The sequence below is a fragment of the Stenella coeruleoalba genome (genome assembly GCF_951394435.1).
Source record: "Stenella coeruleoalba genome assembly, chromosome: 4".
Taxonomy (NCBI): Eukaryota; Metazoa; Chordata; class Mammalia; order Artiodactyla; family Delphinidae; genus Stenella; species Stenella coeruleoalba.
Window position 1 is genome coordinate 99,830,885 of NC_137149.1, and position 24,175 is coordinate 99,855,059.

The 24,175-nt window shown below is 37.4% G+C and overlaps 1 protein-coding gene across 2 annotated transcripts in view; it reads left to right on the forward strand.

The window, feature by feature from the left end:
• Positions 1–24,175, forward strand: part of DCK (deoxycytidine kinase) — a 108,068-nt gene that overhangs the window by 35,590 nt on the left and 48,303 nt on the right. For both annotated transcript variants that reach the window (XM_079920098.1, XM_079920099.1), the window contains exon 7: positions 22,099–22,161. In XM_079920098.1, the coding sequence (XP_079776224.1) occupies positions 22,099–22,119 (21 nt within the window). In that variant the 3' untranslated portion in view covers positions 22,120–22,161. The remainder of the gene's footprint in view (positions 1–22,098; positions 22,162–24,175) is intronic.

Genomic DNA, 24,175 nt, shown 5'->3' on the forward strand with positions numbered 1-24,175 from the left:
CTTTGCTGTACAGCAGAAACTATCACAACATTGTAAATCAACTATACTCCAATAAAAATTAATTTAAAAGATGTGGTACATATATACAATGGAATACTACGCAGCCATAAAAAATAAAATAATGCCATTTGTAGCAGCATGAATGGGTCTAGAGATGATTATACTTAGTGAAGTAAGTCAGAAAGAGGAAGGCAAGTATCATATGATATCACTTATATGTGGAATCTAAAATATGACGTAAGTGAACTTATCTACAAAACAGACTCATAGACATAGAGAACAGACTTGTGATTGCCAAGGGGGAAAGGGAGTTATATATATAACGGAATCATTTTGCTGTACAATAGAAATTAACACAGCATTGTAAATCAACTACAATAAAATACATTTAAAAAATAGGCTATGGTTTTTATCGTTTTTAAGCAAGATGTATAAGGATGTTTGTACCCCTTCCTAGAAGATATGTTGCAACAAAGAACTTTCAATGTCTATAAATTATCCTTAGTCTGTTTAGAAATTGCCCTTGCTCTTTGTATTTTCTTATTTAAGTAAAACAACATTATGATTAGTGTTATGAGTCCAATATTTCTGCCCCGGGGAAGTGATAAAAACCAAGATTCTGAATTCCGTATTGAAAATGTAATAATACAGAGTTTTTAAAACTAAGATTGGATTATTAGCAAAATTTATAGATACTTAATGGGCATAAATTGAAAGTTATAAATTAGACTTTTGATATATTAATTTTTTCCATTGATTTATAATTTGAGTTTTTTTTTTTTACTTGATTTCTGTTGGCATTGAGAATAAACCTAAACATTTTTCTTTTCTTTATAAAAGTACAACACTCCCATTAAAACAATTTGGACATTGCAGAAATATTGAAATAAGGTAATCCCTAGATCCTATCATTCAGAGGTACCAACCTAGCGGACTGTTGCCTTCCAGCTTTATGTACTTACATCTACAAAGAAACATTTTTCTTTTTTACCAAATTGAGTTCATGCTATAGATTCAATATTATGTCCTGCTTTTTTTACCTTAAAGTATATTGTAAAAAAATTTCTTGCATCTAAGTTATTTTTGAAAATTTAGTTAAACCCATAATTTCTTGGCTCTGTAAAATTTGAAATGTTAGAAAATATGAGAAGAAAAAAAATCTGTAATCCTGCCACTGAGAGTTAGCTACTTACACATTAGTATTTCCTGCTAACCTGTTTCTTTGTTCCCACCTTCAAACAAAACTTAAATATCCATGGTAACTCTTTAATTTCTTTTGTTAAATGAATAATCATTTTGAAAAATGAACTTCTTTAAAGAAATTTATCTTTATATAATTAATATGATTAGTAAATTCATATTTTCACACTTTGTAGAACTTTTGCATTTGTAAAGGACCTCTAATTCGAATTTATTGTAACATTTTCTCTTTAAAATATATTTGTACATGCTTACATGTGTATGTGAAAGTTAAGTCCTTAAGTGCTGTTTTATGTTGGAATCTTTAGGGAGAGAGTACATGTGTGTGCGTGTGTGTGTGTGCACGTGTGTGACAAATTTGAAGACACACTTTTTTATCTGGCTGGGCTTGGGTAAACTTCAACTTCTGTGAGCCTCAGTTTTCTCGTTTCTCAGATTGTAATGGTAGGACCTTTCCAAATCTGTGAAAGGACCTCTTAAATTATAAAACATACAACTGTTAATAGTTATTATTTAAGGGGCTCTAGGAAAGAAAAATAAAAGGCAAAGGCAGTCCTTGATTCCATCAAGTTATGGTTAGATTTCCTATCAGAGTAGGTGGAAATTGGGTATGGGAACCTTGCTGTAAGAAACGCAGAATATAGTTTTGCATTGAATTTCGCATCTTTCTTATTAACAAGATCCTAACAGATCACATGTCTAGATCTTAGGGCAAGAGAGAATGTAATTCTTTTTGTACCATTTTAATTTTGAACAAGCCATGTTTATGGTACCTAGCTCTTAGAAAAAATAAAAAGAACAAGAGAGAAATGGTATATCTGCCCACCACCACCATCTGCTATTTTTAGATTGGCTAGGAAGCCCTATTTGGCCGCCTTTGCCCATGTCATTTGGCAACTCTTGAGCCTGCATCATTTAGAGATAAAAGAAGCTTAGAAGGTGGAAAACTGAATTTCTTTGATTTTTCCAGTCATCATTGATGAAAAAATATATCACCACAAGCAATTTGAAGGACGTTGGCTGTAAGTAAAACAATAAGTGTTTTCATTTAGTGAGATGGGCTTATGCGACACAAAAGACATGATGTATTTCCACCTTTCTGCCTTAATAGGGGGTGAAGAATGTATGAACCTTCTGTCCTGGTTTGATTTTTATTTATTATCAAGAGAAATAATAGTTTAGAAAAAGATGTAAATACTGTGCATATATATACATACAATACAAATATATGCTTATATATTTTTATGGCCTTTTAGAATAAAATTCTTAGAAAAGAAAGGGAAACTATGAATGTCAAGGAAAGAAGCACAGAAACAATCTGGGAAATGACAGATTTTAAGATTAATGTACTAAGATGAATTTGAAAACTAAAGAAAGTAAATAGAGAAATCTAATTTTCCATTTACTTGGTTAAAGGGACATAATATTATTCCCATGGATCAGTTTTAAATCAGCATACATTTGGGCATTTTATAGGTAATAAAATTTAACCTGTTTTATCTGTGGTATCTATAAAGTGTTCTGAAACATTTCTATTGTTGGATATAGTAACTTACCAAAAGCTCTAGTAAAAGTCAGTTTATATATTGTAGGTTGTTTTTCTTTTGCCTATATTATTATTTTACTAGCTTCCTACACTAACTTTCCTTTAACTGTTAAACTTTAACTGTTAAATTATCATTTTCCTATAATTGAAGAATTTTATTAAATGAGTTACCAAATGTTAAGTGCTCAATAAATGTTTATTATTACAATTGTGTTGATATTTTTAATATGTGCACAAATTCTAATGAAATTATATCATTATACTTTCTAATTATATTAGAAAGTTTATTTAAAGCCTGTCCTATTGCAAGCCATATTAATTATTTTACATAGCTGTGCATTAAAAAGATGAAATTCACTTTCTCATAGCTGTTCCAAAGTTGATATTTTCCTCCATCTCCAAAAGAGTTTGAGAAAAACTTATACTATAATCTTAGTCTTATGTCTAGTAGTAACGGAAAATAATTTTGCCTACTAGGAAAAGTTGTGGATATATTGCTCTTTTTAAATTTGTGATTATGAAGTCAGAAATGATATATTAAGGAGAATCCATTTACAATAACTTAAATTCAAAGATACAATTTTGTTTTTCAGGTCTAACATACTTGTAAAGAAAGTTCAGGGAACATTTATAAAGTGCTTTATTGTTTGCAAAGGACATTTACATACTCTATCATTTAATCCACACAATAACCTTGTGAGATAAATAGAAGTATTCCGTTTAATAGATGAGAAAACTGAGTCTCACAGAGGTCACAATTTGAATGTGATAAGCCAGTATTTCTACAAGAGACTGGATCACTGGAAAGGATTCTGTAGAAATGGTGCTTGCACAAAAGGGAACTTGTAAGGGATCCTAGGGTGTCCTTTCAAAACTACATTTCTGTGATTTGTATAGTTTTAGGTGGGAGGCAACATGATATAGTAGGAAACACCTGGGAAGACCTAAATTTACTATATCCTGGCCTTGAGCAAGTAATTCAGCCTCTCTGAACCTCAATTCCTCATATGTAACACAGGAACATTTTTTATTAACTTGAAGTGTTTTTTTAAAAAATATATTTTTATTAGAGTATAATTGCTTTACAATGTTGTGTTAGTTTCTGCTGTACAACAAAGTGACTCAGCTATATGTATACATATATCCCCATATCCCCTCCCTCTTGAGACTCCCTCCAACCCTCCCTATCCCACCCCTCTAGGTCTGCAGTGTTATTGAAAAGATAAAATGAGTTAATGTAGAAAAGAACTAGGCACTGAACTGCTTAATGATAGAACTATTGTTAATACATATAAATCCAAATACAGTAACCCTTCCAACGTAGCACCGTAGCCACATAGCCCATTAAAGCCATACTTTTGAAGGGGAGTATAGTGTTACTAATCAGCAACTGTTTTTGGTAAATGAGGAAAATGAATGGGGAATTTATTGAAGATGTTAAAGCAGAGAAGGGAATTGCATAGAATGGAACCCATGGATATATATTTGAGGTAGAAAGTAAAATCTCAATGAAAGCAATACAGATGGAAGAAAGAACACTGCAGGACAAGAAAGAGCCTGCGACCTAGCTCAGTGGAAGCAAAAAGCATGAGAATCACTTGGCTAATCCTGGGCAGACTATTTCTGGACCGACCATGTATCAGAGAAGCCTCCAGGAACCTCTGTCATTCAGGGAAATGGAAAGTTTCAGCAGTGGAGTGGAATTGCTGATGTTGGACTTGGGCTTTATAATCTGATAGACCTAGGTTAAAATTTTGGCTATGCTACTTGCTAGCTGTTTGATCTTGGACAAGTTATTTGATATCCCATGTCTCTTCTGTAAAAGGGGGATGATAAATCCTACCTCGTGGAGTTGTTTCAAAGATTAAATAAGATATATGTGTAAAGTGCTTTCTTGTTTTTTGTTTATTGCTTCCTTTGCCAACAAAAATATAAAATCTATATGGACAGGACCTTTGTTTTGTCCCTGTATCTGTTGTATACATATAATAGTAGATCCTTAAACATTTGTTGAATGACCAAACAAACTTGTCAAAGTGTGTTTGTGTGTGTGTGTGTGTGTGTGTGTGTGCATGCGCATGTGTATAATACAGTAAGCCCATTTGAATGATGTGAGGAAAATAGTCCCAAGCGGCAGTGGCTTTATAAGATTTTTATCATGATCTATCCTTGTCTAAATTTCTATTACATTTATTGTACAATCACTCAGGTAATATTTAATCACATACTATTTTGTGTCCTAATCAATTTTATGTTTAATTTTTTTAGTTAGATGGTTAAGCTCATGGAGAGTAGAGAGTGGTATTTATCCATCATCATCCAGTCTGATGCTATGCTCCTAGATCTCCAGGTTGGAATAATATGTGTTGTGAATTATTGGGCCACATAACCAGGAATTTCTACTTGATAATGGTAATTGGTCATGGTAGGATTTTGGCCGAAGATGAAAATATGTTTTCTTCTGTTGTCTTCGATGAATATTTGTCAGATGAAAGGCTGAAAGACATGATGTCACTGGACAAGAAAAGGACAGAAAGATCTGTATGAGAGTATTTATGTTCTAATCCCAGAACAGAGTGTATGTGTTGGTGGGTATTTTGAGGTTTCTTTGACAAACATTTCTCTTGCTTCTGGGCCTTTGCACATATCTTTGCCTGGAAAATTTCCCTTACTCCTTCTCCTTCATCTGCTAATTCCTACTTATCAGTTTTCTGCTCAAAGTCACTTTCTCCAAGAAGCTTCTATAGTACTGACCTAAGTCTGAACAAAGTGGCTCTCATCTGGGTTCCCATAGCACTCTATACTTTCTCTACTATAATACATATAAAATTATATTGTAATTTTCTGTTTGAGTTCCCAACTAGACAATAACTCCATGAAGATAGGAATTGTATATGTCTTACCATTACACCGTAGTGCAATGCCTATTACTCAATAAACATTTGTTGAATAAATGAATGAAAAGTGACTAAAGGAAAGGAAAAAAATCTTCAAAATAAGAGCTGTCATTTATTGGATATCTGTTAAGTGTCTGGACCTTTATAAAAGTTAATATTTAATCCTTGCAACAATCCAGATGGAGCAATTGAGTTCAGGGAACTTAACTTGGTCAAAGTGATACTGCTGAGTTTTGAACCAGGGTCTCCCTAGACCAAAGCCTCTGTCCTTTCCACTTTAATACTGCTTCTCTCATGCCTTACATTTGTGCAAGTTGTTACAAGGTACAAAATTTTTACCTCTTATGACACCTTTGTAAAGCTAGATGTTATCTTCCTTTTTATATCCAGTAAGTGGCAAAGCCATGATTTTCCAATTAGATAGTCTAGATCCAGGTTCTTTCCCTTTCCATAATAACACAGCTGTCCATTCTGGGGGGATTCAGTGGTGTAAGGTCTTTACAAAAATGGTGTGATAATAAAAGTTTAAAAGATAAGATGTTTTTGATTCAAAAATAATAGAAACAATTCCAGGCAGATGTATTTCAGCGGGGCTGGAATAAATGCTGTATTTTCTTTGTCATTTTTTTCCAAGAGGGGGAAAAAATGAATACAGTTGGGAATGATTGCTATTAATACTATCAAATGCTTTCTTCTCTTTGATATCTGATTGTTTCCTGGCCTCATATTGCTATGAGCTCAAAATTCATAGGATTTCTACAGAAGAAAGTATAGTTGATAGGACAAAATGGTGCTGTTGGGTGAATTCAATGCAGCTCCTTCCTACCATTAGCCCTCCTTCTTGTGGCAGTTTGTTTTTCAGTTACTTTGCTTATCCCACACCCCTCAAATTGTGGTTTCTGGTAGGAGCAAGCTTATTTGGGTTTGCCACAGAGGTCATTGACTTTGGCCACCCTTGGCCTATGACTTTATTTTGCTCTTTACCCTCACACCAAAAATTACTTCTGTTGAGAAGTAAGGGGAGTGGGAATAGGATAGTAGGGAGTGTTGTATTTTTGACTGAAACAAGAAGAGGCTCAGAACTAAGGAAAGTAAATCTCCACAACACCTTCCCGAAAGTAGATAAGTCTCCCACACGTGCAGACAAAAGAAAATGTAGTGTGAAAAGGAATTCAGATTTTTCTTAGTCTTACTAGAGTTCTTGCAGCTGCTTTGACACATATAGGTCACTGGACTGTAGGGCAATGCAAGTACAAAATTTCAAAAAAGTATTTTTTTAAATTTTAAGAAGTATTTTTAAAAGCACTAAAAGATTATAGTTTTATAAAACGACAATTAACCAAAATTTTGTTATAATCTTTTAATAAAATGTTAGAGTTAAATGAAAGACTTAAAAGCCAATCGCAAATTTGAAAATAAATTGTTCTAAAGCAAATATAATCCGAACGTATATCTTGATTATTGGCTGCTTTGTTCTGCCCTGTACTTGTCTGTAAATGTTTGATGAAGCCACAGTTCATTATTTACTTTTCTTTGATCTCTACACCAGCTAAATATGGTTGTGTTTCTGCTTTCCTTGTGACTTTGCATTTGTACTATCTGGCATTGGAATTTTGCTGAACAGGTTAGTTTGACCCTTCATGGGGGAGAAAGAGAGGAATGTGGGTAACTCAGGCCCAAGTAGGTTGTGGCTGAATTGAAGGAAATCCCAGGTTAGTTTTTTAAAACTGAGGTGTAATTTATATACAGTGATCTGTAAATTTTAAGCAAACATTTAAAAGTATGTTTACATGCATCTAACTGCCTCCCATCAATATACAGAACATTTTCAGTACCACAGAAGGCTCTTAGATGTGCCCCCCACTGACATTACCAACATTTGAATTCCTTTTCTCACTACATTTTCTTTTTTTAATAAATTTATTTATTTATTTTTGGCTTCGTTGGGTCTTCGTTGCTGCACGAGGACTTTCTCTAGTGTGGCGAGCGGGGGCAACTCTTCCTTGCAGTGCGCAAGCTTCTCATTGCAGTGGCTTCTCTTGCTGCCAAGCACAGGCTCTAGGGCGCGCGGGCTTCAGTAGTTGTGTCTCTCGGGCTCTAGAGCGCAGGTTCAGTAGTAGTGGCACATGGGCTTAGTTGCTCCGTGGCATGTGGGAATCTTCCCAGACCAGGGCTTGAACCCATGTCCCCTGTATTGGCAGGTGGATTCTTAACCACTGAGCAACCAGGGAAGTCCCACGCTACATTTTCTTTACATTATTAGGATAACCACTATTCTCATTTCCATCACCATAAATTAGTTATGTCAGGAGAGCCATCTTTCACAGTGTTTTTCACAGAAGACATCATGAATGGGAATGATTGATACAAAGTTTGGGAATTGAGAGTAAGTTCAAATTCCTTGGGATGACATATATGACAGCATCCATCATTTCCTAAAGACAGAAATTCCCAACTGGTTCTATTCAGTTCCACACTGGTCAGTGGGCAGAGTTTTCCCTTAGGTATCCATCTCCACATAGGATGTCCAGATTCCCCACACTAAGTCCCACTCACTCTTCAAGGGCCATCTTAAGAGTGTCCAGGTTGGTTAGATGGTTAATGTTCAGAGGCAAAGTGTCAGTGTGGGGTACACATTAAGAATAACTCATCATGGAGTCCTTTTCTCTATGTTTCTGGGCCTAAAAATTTCCCACTCCCACTTTGAAAGGGCCTCCAGTCCTGGACCCCATCCAGGTCTGTTCTCCATCTCTCTTGTCTCTATCTTAGCTTCAGGCATATTAACTCTTTGGGGACAAAAAAGCTAAGCTAGAAGCATACATCCATACTTTTTCTGTCTCAAACTTAATCCATTGGGTTTTTGGGTCTCTGTTTCTGCTCCTGGGCTAAGGGAAGATAATAGTGATCTTGGAGATCATTTCATATCAGTACATACAGATTTGCCTTACTCTTAGAAGGTCGCATATGATTCCATTACATAGATGTATCCCATTTGGTTCAATATTTTGATATTTTAAATAACGCATAAATATCTTTGTATATGTCTTTTCTCTCATTTATCAATAAATACTTGGGACAAATTCCTAGAAGAAATTTCTGAGTCAAAGATGTATACACTTAAGATTTAATTTTAATAATGTCAAATTGCTCTCAATAGAGCCGGTACCAATTTATATACTTCTACCAGCAATGTGTGGGTATTCCTTTTTATACTTGTTGAAATTTTTAAAAAAAATTTTTGCTTACAGCGTTTGTGCTATGTGGAAATTTAAAATTTTTATGTACTTGAATTGATCAGTTTTTAATGATTTCCTGGTTTTGTGTTATAATTAGTAAGGCTGTCCCTACTCTGAGTCTATACTTTATTATTTTTTTAATGTTTAAAACTTTTATGTACCAAACATTTATTTTGGTATAAATGATATGACAAAAATTTTTATATAGCTAAGCTACTTGTTCCAGAACTGTTTACTTAATAATCCATCTCCCATTAATGATGTGCAATGCCACCTTTATATTAAATTCCCTAATATATTTATGTCTATTTCTAGACCTTCTATTCTGTTTCATTCATCTGTCTGTCAGTCATTCAGTGGCACTGCACTATTTTAATTGGTGAAGTTTCAAAATAAAAATAATTTTAGTAGGCTTGTTCCCCTCTTATTATTAATTTTATATTTTTAGAGTTTCACAGCCTTTTGGCATTTTTTCTTTTCCATATGCACTTTAAATATACCTTACTGTTTTTCTGACAAAAATTCTGATGGTATTTTTTTTTTTTAAAGAAGATGTCGCAGGTAGGAGTTTATTAATTAATTAATTTATTTTTGCTGTGTTGCGTCTTCGTTTCTGTGCGAGGGTTTTCTCTAGTTGTGGCAAGCGGGGGCCACTCTTCATCGCGGCGCGCGGGCCTCTCACTATGGCGGCCTCTCTTGTTGCGGATCACAGGCTCCAGACGCGCAGGCTCAGTAGTTGTGGCTCACGGGACCAGTTGCTCCGCGCCTTGTGGGATCCTCCCAGACCAAGGCTCGAACCCGTGTCCCCTGCATTAGCAGGCAGATTCTCAACCACTGCGCCACCAGGGAAGCCCCTGATGGTATTTTTATTGGGATCATATTAAACTATAGATTTAAATTAGGGAGAATTGCTATCTTCATGATGTTGAGTCTTCCTAATCATGAACTTGATATTCATTTTCATGTATTAAAGGTTATTTTTTGCATTCCTTAGTAGTATTTCAAAATTTTCTTCAAAGTTCTTGCACATTTCTTGTCAAGTTTATTCCTAAATATTTTGCCATGTTCTGTTGTTATTGTAAATGAGATTTTATCTTCCTTTGTATTTTTATTTTTATTTATTTATTTATTTTTGTGGTACACGGGCCTCTCACTGTTGTGGTCTCTCCCGCTGCGGAGCACAGGTTCCGGACGCGCAGGCCCAGCGGCCATGGCTCATGGGCCTAGCCGCTCTGCTGCATGCGGTATCCTCCCGGACCGGGGCACGAACCCACGTCCCCTGCATCGTCAGGCAGACTCTCAACCACTGCGCCACCAGGGAAGCCCATTTGTATTTTTAAACTGATTGTTGTTGCTATTAATACATATGAAAGCAATTAATACTTACATATTAATTTTGTAACCATTCACATTGCTGATTTCTCTTTTAATTTTAATTGATTTTTGTTCCTTCTTTAAGCTGAAAGCAATTGTTAGATGGTCTACAAATTATAATGTTTACCTATTCCTTTTCTATTTTTATAACTAATTTCGTCGTTGACCAATTGCATTGGCCACTGTTTTCCTCCAGAACAATATTAGATAATAATGATGAGAATGGTCACCTTTGAGCTAACATAGTTAAATTTGTGTAAAGTGATCAAAAAGGCTATAAAATATGTTTCCTTAAAACCACCACAGAGGACACGTTTTCAGAAAGGAAATGACTTTTAGAAAGTCAAAATGCTTCCTGAAAGGGTATCTTGTATGTTCAAATCTTCCATGTATTTGTTCAGATGAATCTTCTCAGTGATACCTTCCCTGACCACCTATTTTATTTTTTAAACTTTTTATTTTATATTTGAGTATAGTTGATTAACAATTTTGTGACAGTTTCAGGTATAAATCAAAGTGGTTCAGTTATACATATATATGTATCTATTCTTTTTCAAATTCTTTTCCCATTTATGTTGTTAATATTGAGTGGAGTTCCCTGCGCTATACAGTAGGTCCTTGTTGGTTATCTATTGTATTTTATAAATTTATTTATTTATTTATTTTTGGCTGTGTTGGGTCTTCGTTTCTGTGCGCAGGCTTTCTCTAGTTGCGGCGAGCGGGGGCTACTCTTCATCGCGGTGCGCGGGCTTCTCATTGTCGTGGCTTCTCTTGTTGTGGAGCACAGGCTCTAGATGCGCAGGCTCAGTAGTTGTGGCTCACGGGCTTAGTTGCTCCGCGGCATGTGGGATCTTCCCAGAGCAGGGCTCGAACCCGTGTCCCCTGCATTGGCAGGCAGGTTCTTAACCACTGTGCCACCAGGGAAGCCCAAATATGGCGGTGTGTCCATGTCTATCCCCAACTCCCTAACTATCCCTTCCCCCCACCCTTACCCCCGCCCAACCATAAATTCCTTCTCTGAGTCTGTTTCTGTTTTGTAAATAAGTTCATATGTATCATTTCTTTTTAGATTCTGCATATAAATGATACTTCTCTTTCTCTGTCTGACTTACTTCACTCAGTATGACTGACCACCTGTTTTAAGTTGCACCTGCCCCCTGCCCCAATCCTTCCTATCCTCTTTCCCTGTCTCATTTTCTTCTATGGTATTATCACAGTCCCCCAAGCTAGTGCATGTTTCCTTCCACTGGAAACAATAGCAGGGATTTATTAATCTTTGTTTGTTTGCTTTGTTTTATATCTTTAGGACCTAGAACAATACCTGGCACATAATAATGCCTAATAAACACTTGATGGATGACACTTCCTAAGAAAATTCAGGAAAGGTGCTAAAGAGATTTGCTTGTCTCCAGTTAGATGTCAGTATAGAATAGGAATTAATTACCTGAAGAACTAGGTGAGATTTAAAATTTTGTTGTGACATCATCGCAATTTGAATTTCTGTTACATTTCTTTTTCTGCATAGTGATGAACAATAAATGAGAGTCTTCAAATCCCAGTGGGTGTGGGAAGATAAGGACCAGGTGATGGTAGCTGTAAAGAGAAGAATAGGCTGAAACTTGAGGAAGCAGGAATTCCCATAGAGCTCCCTGACTGGCATCCGTTTTGAAGAACAAAATAGTTTTCTTTTGCAGCAATAACCACAAAAATATTTCACTAGAAAGAGAATTCACCAAGAGGACTTGAACTTCACAGTACAATCTTAATATTGCTCAAAACAGATGTTGTTTTTTTGAACCTAATTTACCATTAAAATTAAACACAGAAAAGTTCTTTCCCTAAAGCAGGGAGAGACTTCACCTCTAAAGGAGACAATTTAGGCCCAAAATGTAGCTATGATTACTAAGAAAAAGAAAGGAAGGGAAGGAGGAGTGAAGGGTGGAAGGAAGGAAGAAGGAAGGGAGAGAAAGAAAGCTTATGAAGGTTAAACAAATTAGGCTGGTGATATTTTGTGCAAGTTCTGTTGGAAAATTACTCTAGTAGCCTCAGTGTGGGAAAATGAGTTGCTCAGCAGTGACTGCTAAAAATACAGCAACTAGAAAGACGAGATTACTGCATGCTGGCACATTTGCCTGGCTAGTGCTTGGTAATTTGTTCTGAGGTCTAGCTTTGTTAGAGTGTCGATGCCTCTCCTTTGAGTTTGCTCACCGCAGGATGGTGATTAACCTGAACCTGGAGGACATGTAACAAGGCTTAATTCAGAAGCAGAAATTGGGGATCTTCAGCTCAGAAGTGCTCTTCACACTTGTGCTATTATTGGCACCATGATTAGGCTGAATTTAGACTAGCATTCCTGTCTCACCTGATGGGAAAATAGGAGGTTACTGCATTTAGGATGGAAGGAAATCACGAATGTCAGCCTGCTATTAACAGTGTTTTCAGATAAAAATTGCAAGAGCCACATATTATGATCTTAAGTGGATTTCCAGTCAGTCTCTTGTTCACCAGGACTAGTCTCTTCCCTCCTTGGTATTGTGATTCCTGTTAATGTATTCCTTTCCTTCCTTCTACTCCATCCCAGGTAGAAATGAAGGACTGACTTCTTCAGTAGGATAAGGGAAATCTAATCCCTTCTTTTGTCTCTCATTTCAATCAGAGGCAAGACAAAAGACCTTACCATTCTCTATAAGGTACTTCATGATCTCCACTTCTTACTGCTTTCTTCCTTGCTGGCTTCACAGCAGACTGGACTCTGCCGTTCCTTGAATATACAAAGCACACTTGTCCTAGGGACTTTGTCCTGATGGTTGCCCTGCCTGGGATGCTATCCCCCGAGATCTTTTCATGGCTCACTCCAGCACTTCCTTCAGGTCTCTACTCAAATGTCATCTTATTAATCAGGTCTTAGCTGACTACCCTGACTACCTGCCTCTGTCTCCCACTGTTCCCTTTACCATGCTTTGTGTTTGTTTACTGTTTTTATCACCACCTGACAAATTATGTATTTGTCTATAGTCTGTCTTCCTACACTAGAATGTAAACTCCACCAGAGCAGGGACTTGTGTTGTTTACTACTGTGTTCTCAGTGCCTAGAATGGTATCTGGAAAATGAAGCAGATGCTAGATAAACATTGGTTGAATGAATAAAAGAATTTTCTTTAATCCTTGGCACTTTAATATACAGGTTTGTTTTTGTTTTCTGTAATGTACTTGATTCTTCTGTAGCATATGGGAATGTATTTGTCACTTAGCATCAGAAGTCATTTATTTTTTGAAATGTTTTATAAATATGAACTTTAAAAAATCAAATATAATAGGATATGTGTGAAGGCTCTGTAGGAAGTTGGTTAGTGAAAAATGATCCTGGAGTTCTTAGAGTATATACTTTTAATTTTGCTTTCTATCTTTTTCTACCCAGCACACTCTATGTTAGGTACACAAAGATAGACCAAAATAAGATGTTTACTCAACTCTTCATTATCCATGCTAATGAATAAGCTACTTGCTATTCTTGCTATTTTGTTTGTATTTGTTTTTATACTTTTCCCCAGTTAAAGAGGATCAGTATTTTGTTTGACAAAGTTTGGTTATACACTATATAGGGGGAAAAGTAAATAAGAAATAATGAACATTGTAGCAGATGGTTTTGTTATGTATTCTGCTTAATGATGCCTAAGAATTTGAAAGCAAGATTTGATATGGACCGTACTTCTCTTGTTTTTTCTCCTATTGCACTCAGTTTCTTCCAATAAAAATAGATAATTAAGACTTTTTTCTGTACATTAAAAGACAAAAGAATTACTATCTTGCAAATATACTGAATGATTATACATTATTTAGAAAAATCAGTACAAACGTATTTATGTTAATCAAGTGTGAGTTGCAGGAAAATGCATGTTTAGATAGAATGGGCCTCTTTTCAGCTCATTACTTGGAAAAACCTTCATAAGAAAAGACGAGATTCTAGAAACTATAAGAAAAAAGGATGTATTCTATGGAGAAAAGGTAGCATGAGAAAAGATTTGGATATAGGAGTACTGTGGTCCCATGAAGGGGTTCTAGAAGTTAACACATTTTGGGCCCTCAAAGTGCATCAAATCATTGTTGAATGTACAATTGGCATTCATTAATTCATTAATTCACTTACTCTTCATCTACTTATCACATACTAGTTGAATGTCCACTATGTTCCAGATAGTTTTCAACTGAACTATAGTTAATTTACATTATGTTAGTTTCAGGTGTACAACACAGTAATTCCCTGGTTGAGGAAGAGCATCTTGGAATCTAACTTTTTCTAATAAAGACTTTCAACTTATCTTTGTTTCAGCCACACTGAAGGACAAATTCAAGATTATTGGGGCATAAAGCTATACAATTTAGGGGCTCCTCTTTACGAAAAAGAATACAAAAGTAGTTACTGGGCTTTGGTAGAGCCTGTACAAGAGAGTAAACCTTGATTGACTTCCCTTCTCACTTTTACTTTCATAGGTACTAGTGCCTTCAGTTTCAGAGCCATTCCAGTGTTCTGGGTGGTGAATTGAATGGTTTCTGTGCAGCTGCTTAAATCTCTGCTCAGCTAAGTCAGTTTGACTTGTCCATCTACTTTCTACTTTCTGTTATTTTGTTAACGTCTCCTCACCTTTTATTATTTTTCTGGTTGTTTTCATTTTTCTGGTAAGTTTTTAGGAGGGAGTAGAGAAAAATGAGATTGTTTAATCTGTCAAGTTTAACCAGAACTTCCATAAACTCATCTTAGAGTTGGAAGAAATCTCAGAAATCATCTAGTTCGGGGTTCCTTAACCTGAATTTTAAGATCTGTGAAACTTATCCTCCGAAAATTATGTGCAAAATTTTGTATAGAAGTGTTTGTGTTTGTTTTTCTGGGGGGAAGATCTGTAGCTCTCAGATTCTCAAAAGTTAACGTCCCTTGATATTCACAGTTGAGGAAATTGTGATTAAGAGAGATAGTTGTCAGACATCTCCTTGATTCCATGTGTCTGACAATAGAAGAGCCTTGATCCTTGGTTAGAGAGGTCACCGAAAGAAAGAATTTTTCAAGCTATGAGCTTTCTGACTCTGATTTTCCTCAGCACACTCCAGTCCTCTCTCAGGTGTGTAAATGTGGACATGTGCAGAATCTTTGCTCTTGCTTAGTTGAAGCCCTTCTCTCTTGTTTAATGATAGTTTTGTCTTCCATTGTGAGGAAGTCATTTTACTTGAGAGAATGATGTACATGGTCATAAATAAAGTCACCTTAACTGTGTTTATCCCAGGTTTGATCATTCTGGGAGGTCTGTGTCTCAGGCTTCCTTAAATTTGCAAGGTCTCTAGGAGTCTATCTACAAAGTGGCCTGAGCAGCCTGCTTGGCAATAAATCATCCTAAAGGAATAAGGGCTGGCGGCAGCCTAGGGTTGGTGGGGGTGGGATAATTTGGGGGCACGTTGAGGATTCTTCATTAAGCTCATACTCTGTCCAGTTCCCACGGATCCCTGTCTGAGTGCTAGGGAGGGCCTGAGAGTAAAATGTCAAAAGAGATTTTTTCATGAAAATCTTGGGAACATTGGAGGAACAAAGCATTGCTGTTTTGGGATCCATATAATAATTTAAGAACAGAGTCATGAAGAGCTATTCTCTACTTTGGTGGAATTGTGACATAATGTTTGTTCTTTGTCAGCTTTAGGGTGCTTCTATGGCAGAGGTAAAACTCTCAGAGGCCTTGCCGTCATCTCAGGGAGCCAGGATTGCAGGAAAGTGGTGTCAGTTGTTCGTTGCTGAGAGAATTCTGATATTGCTCTCGAGACACCTCCTGGGGAGAGGAGGGGGCTTTGGGGTCTTATAATTGCTATGCATTCCTATTCCAAACCTATTATTTGGTCAAGACAGGGGAAACATGTGCGCATATGCAATGTGTTAAAACACCTATGGCTGTAGAAGTGGTATGTCCTTTTGTGCTTTGAATTTCAGGCATGCTATTTCTTTAAAGATTCTGTAGCCAGAATGATCTCCAGGTATCATCAAATCCTCAAGTCCCATTATGATAAGATTTGAATTTCACCAAAAGGAATTGCTGTGATTTGATGATGGACCATTTTCCACAGAGACCGGGATGCCAGCAAGCCATCGTATGTCACTAACTGGAGGTAGACTCCTCTGTGGGTACTAAGTCTGTATTGGAAGCAGTAAGAAGCTGTGAAGTGTAAGGGCTATGGGCTGTGTCCCCCACAGCTGAGCAATGCTGACAGTCTTCTCTGGGGGGATTAATATATTGATCTGCCCTCTGGAGGGCAGTGACCTCCCTAGAGGGAAAAGTCTGGCTAATCCCTTAGTTTCTCTGACAGCAGGTCCGGAAGGATCCTGTTGCCAGGAATTGAAGGTAGTTGTTACCTTGACAGCAGGAGTTCAGCATGCGTGCGCCTCTTCTGGTCCCCATGTGATCCTTTGCTGTGACGCTTATGCGTTTATACCTGTGCAAGACTCAGGAAGGTAGAGACAGCTCACATGTGTCCCATCTGCCCTCTTAAGGAGGCTGGGCTGGGCCCGCTAGGGTCAGTGTGCACTCTCCCTTCGCCGCCTTCTCAGACAGCAACTGATGGAACCGCTTAAGGCAGAGGAGGATCTCTCAGGGAAGCCAGCATGATTCTTGACATGGGCAAAGTGCTGGGTGAGTAAGGGTACCTGCACTTTCAACAAACCAATTGGGTAAAATGCTTCTCCACGTAGGACACATTTAAGAGGATGACTAGCTTCCCTTTCCACCCATGTTTCTGGACAATGCTCAACACTGCATCAGAATTATCTCTGGTGTTTCTACTTCTCCTGCCTTTCTCACTTCCATAATTTTTCCTTTCTTCGTATATTTAAATGCTTTGTAAATTGAGGATGGCTTGTGTTACGGGCTTTTAAATGTTTGGGGGTGAATTGGGGGGCTTTTTATCTTTGGAGCCAGCTCTGTGGTCACTGTTATGGCTCAGCCCCTCCTCATTTCACCTGGATTTCTGTCTTCTGTCATCCCTGCTGCAGGGGTGCTGTCACCTCTCCCCTTATACCATCAGGCTTCAGGCTAAAATTCTAGCTATTACACCAAGTTTCATTTAAAACAGGCTCAAGTATTACATGTTTCTCATTGCTTACAATTGAAGAGATTGTCAACATACTGTAAGTGGATATATTTGATCATTTGCAGTTTCTTCTTTCTTTTCCTCCCCCCTTCCCATTCCTTGTTTGCTTAACCAAAAAAATCCTCTGAGAGGATTTCATATCTTAGAGGGATGCAAAAACATTGCAAAGAATGATCTAATTCAAACGTGTGTTTTGCTTTATTTTATTATGTTTTTTTTCCCTCTGAAGCACAAAGACTTTCATAAACGTTCCGTCTTTCAAGTAGCAAGTTAAGGTAACTTGAACATCTCAGCCTTTCCCACCTTAGGAGCACAAAAACATTCACATCTCAATTCCTCTACACCTCACCTACCCATTATGCTTTGTGTGGGGTCCCCCTCCTCCATTTATTTGTGGAAACTCCCCCACAAGATGCTTTTCCTTTATCCATAATGAGTCCGGGCTAGAGCTCAATTCTGGGGCTTCCTAAACTGAATTGCCACAGCTGCGAAAACTGGGACTCTGCCGTTGCTACTGCAGTCTAGCTGCAGATCCCAGCGAAGGGCTGCCTCATTGGGAAGGGCTGCCTTGTTGGTGCCAGCCTGCCACAATGCTGCCATCACTGCCTCGGTATGGCTCTTGTCTCAGGCACCTCAGCCAGTGGAGCTTTTGCAAAGTCAGAGAAAGAATGCTTCCTTGCTCTGTGTTCATGGTGAAGACAAAGAGTTCTAGAACAGGCTTGGTGAGGCTTAAAACACAATGAGTTAGATAAATAGTGCTGTCTTTTGAGTTGAACTGCATTGCTCCTGCTGCAGCCAGAACTTCCACCTGGAAGTAATCTGGTTGGAACTCTGATGTTGCAGCCGCCTTTGAGCCTGGTAAGCTGGGACTTTGCTGCCACCAACACCTTCTCATTTGGGATCTTTGCTAATAGTTTCACCAATTTTGTTTTTGAGAATGAAAAACAGAGTTTTTCTTTCTTCAGTTTTGGGAATGGTACAAAGGCTTGTGCCCCAAAGTTTCTAAGTTGTGAGACAGCTGTTAATTCATAGGTATAGGGCTCGAACATGCTGCTGGAATGCCTGTGTCCTCTTGGGTACTGCTCCGAGCTGCTAAATTCTCTGCCCTCCACCGGGTTCTTTTGCTGAATTTACTGCACCAGACACTTAGCTCCCTTTGGTAAGTTTTCTGTTGTCTCTTGTTATTTCTGATTTTACTTGAGTTTTCCTCAATTAAACAGACATAGTTGTATATGTGTGAAACCTAACTGGGGTCAGGATTTAATTATTTTCCCAGGCGGATCCACAGTCTCAAGTAATCCAGTTTATTTCAATAAATTCTGTGTCTGCAGGAGGGAAAAAGGGTGCTGGGTGTCCTCTTATTCTCCTTAACTTGGGTGTGTCTGAGTCTCAGCTCCAGCCCAGCCAGGACTCTGCATTTGCAGTCAGTTATAGTTCAGGTTTCAGACATTTCATTTACATATGACTCCCCCCACCACGCCCGCAACAGAACACTATATTCTCTCATCCCCTTTTCTCCTCCCGTGTTCTATCTAACCACTACTTTGACATCTTCCCCCTCCCCAGACTGTGTGCTCAGATGGCCACAAAACTGCTCTATGCTCCTTGCATTCAACAGTGGCTGGTCTTTCTCTTTCCTCAGAAGAGAGCGTGAATTATATATCAATACATTCCCCATCTCACAATACATAATTATCTATTTCTCATAACTTTTCCCACCTCAGTTGTGCGGTTGAAATGATAAACTATTTCAAACATTCAGAACATTATGTTGAAATAACAAACTCTCACATATTCAGGAATTTATAGAAACGAATATAACAGATACCATGTAATCACCTCTTACATTTAACAAGTATTTACATTTTGCCAACTTTGTCTCAGACATTTTGAAATAAATACAATGTTACAGATATAGTCAAAGTCCTCTATTTAATCCCTAGCCGGTAACTCCCTAAGTTCCCCAGAAGTAACCATTCCCAAGGCAGATTTTTTTCCCCTTCCCATCAGTGTTTTTTATGTATTTTGTTTACATGTGTGTGTCCATATCAATATATAATGTTATTTTATGGGTTTAAGAATTAAAGGTATAATATTATTCAGTACATAACATATTCCAACTTGATTTCTTCATTCAAGCTTAAGTTTTTCCAGATATTTTCCATGTTGCTACATTAGATATAATTCCTTTGTTTTAACTACTATTTGAGAATATACCACAACTGGATATATCCATTTCTCAGTTGATAAGACAATTAGCTACTTTGAAAAAGAAGCTCCCTTCTTTCCCACGCTTCCAACTGTTGCCTTATTACAGCCTAAAAATTTCATTATTACTTCCTGATTCTAATCATTGGCTCAATTCTAGAAGCCTTCTTGGCTTACTTGGCTCCAGTGTTGAAGGAAGTAAATTGACACTTGAACTAAAAAACATGGCAACTTCAGGACAAGAAAGGAGTACAAAATTTTAAGCTGTGAAATGGTGACTTAAAGGTGCTCCATGGGTTTATATGAGGTTGCTAAAAATGCTGTGACTGGGACAGCAAAAGCATGGGGCTCTGGGGTAAGACAGCCCAAGTTTGAATTCTAGCTGTACTCTTCCTTGGCCATGTGAACTTGGCAATTCTCTCTAAACCTACAAAAACTCTCTAAACCTCAAATCATGATAGCTTATGGAGTTGTTTTGAGCATTAAATGAAAGAATTCATATAAGGCTGTAGTGCAGTGCCTGGCTTAGAGTAAGTATTCTGTTCATCTTTGTTATGAGTAATGGTTATTAGCTTACTTGAATGCAGAAACCTCTATTTTGGCAGTGGAGTCTATATGGGGATCTAACTCTGCCTCTTCCCTGGAGCTGTGTGTGTGTGTGTGTGTGTGTGTGTGTGTGTGTGTGTGTGTGTGTATTTATGTGTGTTCAAGGAGGACTGAGGAGGGAGTTGGTATTAAGCTCTTATAACCTTAAGCTTATATGGAAAATTCTCTAACATGCTTTAAAGGCAAGATGGGCTTTTTGATGTGCTGAGAATTCTATATGAATTCTATTAATATAGAATTCAATTCTATATTAATTAAAACAGTTCAATATCCTTTTTAGGAAAGATTGTGTTGAAATATATTCTATAAAAGTAACTTCAGTAAGTCCACTACATTAAATATAATTTAAAGGGGTTTTGTCGTATGTATGTTTTAACTTATCTGAGGCTTCCATGAACCTATTCAACTCTTTATTTAAACCTACCTCTAAATGAAAATTTTTATTGGAAAATAAACATGTATATATGCAGATAAAGATAGTAACAGGCCATCAAGTTCAGGGAGAATACCTTGTGGCTTGAGGGATTTCAGTGACTCTGGCTTCATTCTTATAACTCCTATGCTGTATCACTGCTCCTTGAGGCGTTATTTGGCCAAACACACACAGATGCTATTGAAAGAGACACAGTTTATTCTTTTCTGGGAAAAATGCGAAGGCTAAAGGTAGAATGGGAACCTCTTCAGAATGGCTCTTTCTTCCCAAGTCTCAAATAATTAATAGGGGTTACTCAGAGATTGGTTATTTCAACTGGCTCTAGTGAGACAAAACAGTGACTGTGATGATTATAGTCAGAGACACAGAAGAAAGTAATGGCAAATACTTGAACACAAGGTAAATTCACACAGAAGACTATTCATCGTGGAAGTATTTTAAACGGTGATGTGCTAATCCTGAGGATGAGCTGCGGGTGGGTGTGTTGGTTAAGTCCCAAACTCTCAAGTAATCAGCAATGGGTCATGGTCCTTTCACAGTCCGAATTCGTATTCTCTTTATTCTATGGGCATTCTGAAATTTTCATTTCTTTCACAGGGACAGAAAATAAACAGTTATGGGCTTTGGGAAATACTGCATGTCTCTGTCAGGACCTGGCTTCTAACTCTAGTTTTGCACCCATTTACCAAAACTGCATACATTTTGCAGACTTTCCTCTCCCAAATATGATAGTGTTTGTAATAACAACTAAGATAACATGAAAAAAATTTATTGCGTTTATACAATAAAAAGATTCTTAAATCTTTGAGAACCATATGTGGACTATATGTAGAACTACTCAGTAAGACCATATAAAGATGATTTTTCATTAAGGGACAAGATACAAGATCACGTAAACATATAAACAAGAACCAGCAGTCTGCTGGTTAAGTAAGGTAAATCTGGCCACAAATTCTACACTAAAACTTATTTTAAGTATGAGTTGTTGTTTTTTGTTTTTAAGAGAATCCAAATCCTTATGGTTGATGAATTCCAATAGATCTCTATTTTTCTATATTTCAATAGGATTCTATATTCCCACGTTTTCTTATAGGGACTTTTTCACTTTGACAAACATTTAGAAAGAAATATTTGTATTTATGTGTTTCAAATCTCAGTAAGAGATTAGGAGTAGATAGCCTTATAGAAGTTCTTGCAGAGATTTGCTGAGGCAAATTTCCTATATATTTTCTAGGAAGAAATCTTTTGATTTTTCAGTATTTTGCCAGTTAATGGAAATTTGCACATCATATTACCTCAGCAATGAGTGCAGAAATCTAAAAATAGAATGCTAAAAATAGAACCTGAAAGGGGGGCAAGAAGAGAAGAAATGAACAGATTCTCATATGGATCTGGGTATCATGAGGTATCATACTCTCAATGAAAAATTTATATCATTTAAGATTCATCAAATAAGTGTTATTTTTCTTTTTACAGATACCCATACCTGTTTCATAACCTCTCCTGGCTGTAAACCTGAGCACCGATGCTTGACCTATTGTAAGTCAGAAAGTTATGTATGGGAAAAAACCAGCTTTGCATTTTAACCTCTTTCCTGTCTTTACTTAAAAAAAAATATTTAAATCATAAATGGCTAGGAAGAGGAAAACCTTTTTGTTTCTGTAAGCAAATGTCTGACCTTGTTCTGAATTGATAAACTGCATAGGTCTAGCTGTACTAATTTAAACTCCGAGAGTTCCTCTTGTGATACTGGGGGGTACTCAATAAATCTTTGCTCTTGTTGTTGATGATGAATATAGGTAATAAAGGAATATGGAGTTGCATTTTTACCTTTTGTGACTTGATGTAAAAAAATTCCTTTTCAAACCATTGTAGGAGGATATCTATCTGTAGGACTTACGGTGGGTCATTTATGCATCCTATTATAATCTGGTCTGGATACAATAGTTTTTATCTTCACATGGAAACAAATTGGAAAGAAATAATGAGACACCATTTGGAATTGTTGGCAACTTTATTTTTTATTTTTATTTTTTGGCTGTGTTGGGTCTTCTGCTGTGCGTGGGCTTTCTCTAGTTGCGGCGAGCGGGGGCTACTCTTCGTTGCTGTGCGCGGGCTTCTCATTGCGGTGGCTTCTCTTGTTGCGGAGCATGGGCTCTAGGCATGCAGGCTTCAGTAGTTGCAGCACGCAGGCTCAGTAGTTGCGGCATGCAGGCCCTAGGGCACGCAGGCTTCAGTAGTTGGGGCATGTGGGCTCGGCAGTTGCGGCACATGGGCTTAGTTGCTCCGCGGCACGTGAGATCTTCCCGGACCAGGGATCGAACCTGTGTGCCCTGCATTGGTAGGCGGATTCTTAACCACTGTGCCGCTAAGGAAGTCCTGTTGGCAACTTTAAATGTTCAAAAATAAAAATAAAAATAAACAAAGAAGTCACAAAAGCAGGAGAACAAAAGACCTCATCTTGGCTGATTAGCTGATTTAACCAGCAATTGTTGTTGGCACCAAAATGTCAGCTAGACTTGGAAAAAAAAAAATCTCAAGGGGCTGGTAACTCTGTCCTCTGCGGGGGAAAAGATCTAACATGTATCCCAGGTTATACCTTTCTGTACACAGATTTCCCTTATGAATTTCTAATTGGGAGGAAAATATGAGGATATGGCATTGCAAGGAAAGCCAGGAGTGGGGCACATAGTAATAAAATGCAGGACTCTGCTGCAAGGGAGTTTTATCCTTTGCAGTTTGGGAAGCAGTCAGAGTATCAAGTCTTGTGTTATCAGGATGTCTCCTCCTGCCTGCTTCGAAGCTCCTGTGGCTTACATATTGATGTTCAGAGGGAAAAGACCCCAGGAAAAATGGATCGGAAATGTACTCATATTTACTATGCAGAGCCTCTGCAGTGGAGTGGCACATATAAGATCTTTTCCCAAACATTAAGCAGTGTCTGTCTGTTTTTGGCATCACATTATAAATAGGGCTCGTGCTTATTATGATGTAGAAAAAATGCTTTCAATGAGATTCACATTCAGCTCTACCATTTTATAATATTTAAGGCTGCAGTATTTTTATAGATGATGCTAACTAGTTAGAGAGGTTTATTAGCTGTGTGAGTCTTAGCCCTTATATATCGTCGGGGAAGCTCTGAGTGTCTTCTGACAAATCCTCACATGCTAATAGGGAGTATTAACCACACACAGTGAAGTTAATGAAGTTCTCTCTTCTGTGTTTTTTGTTATTTATTTATTTACTTTGCACTTTTTTGAGGATTACAGGAAGCTGGATGTTTTGTGCTTATGTCCAGCTCATGTGACAGTCTTCATTCTCCTGGGATGAGAAAAGTCTCTTTCATCTGCAGTCTTCAGTGAAGTCCCCCAGAGCCAAGTTCTACATTTCTTAGCTTGACTCTATTGCCTTTTGTTTTATATATACCCCATCAGTTTTCAATGAACAGGCTAAAAGTTAAGCAATTGAGGGTTTGTTTTTCTTTAGTCTATGGAATTGAACTTGTTTCAAATTGTTGACCAGTAAAACCATACGTGTTAGTCACACACTGTAT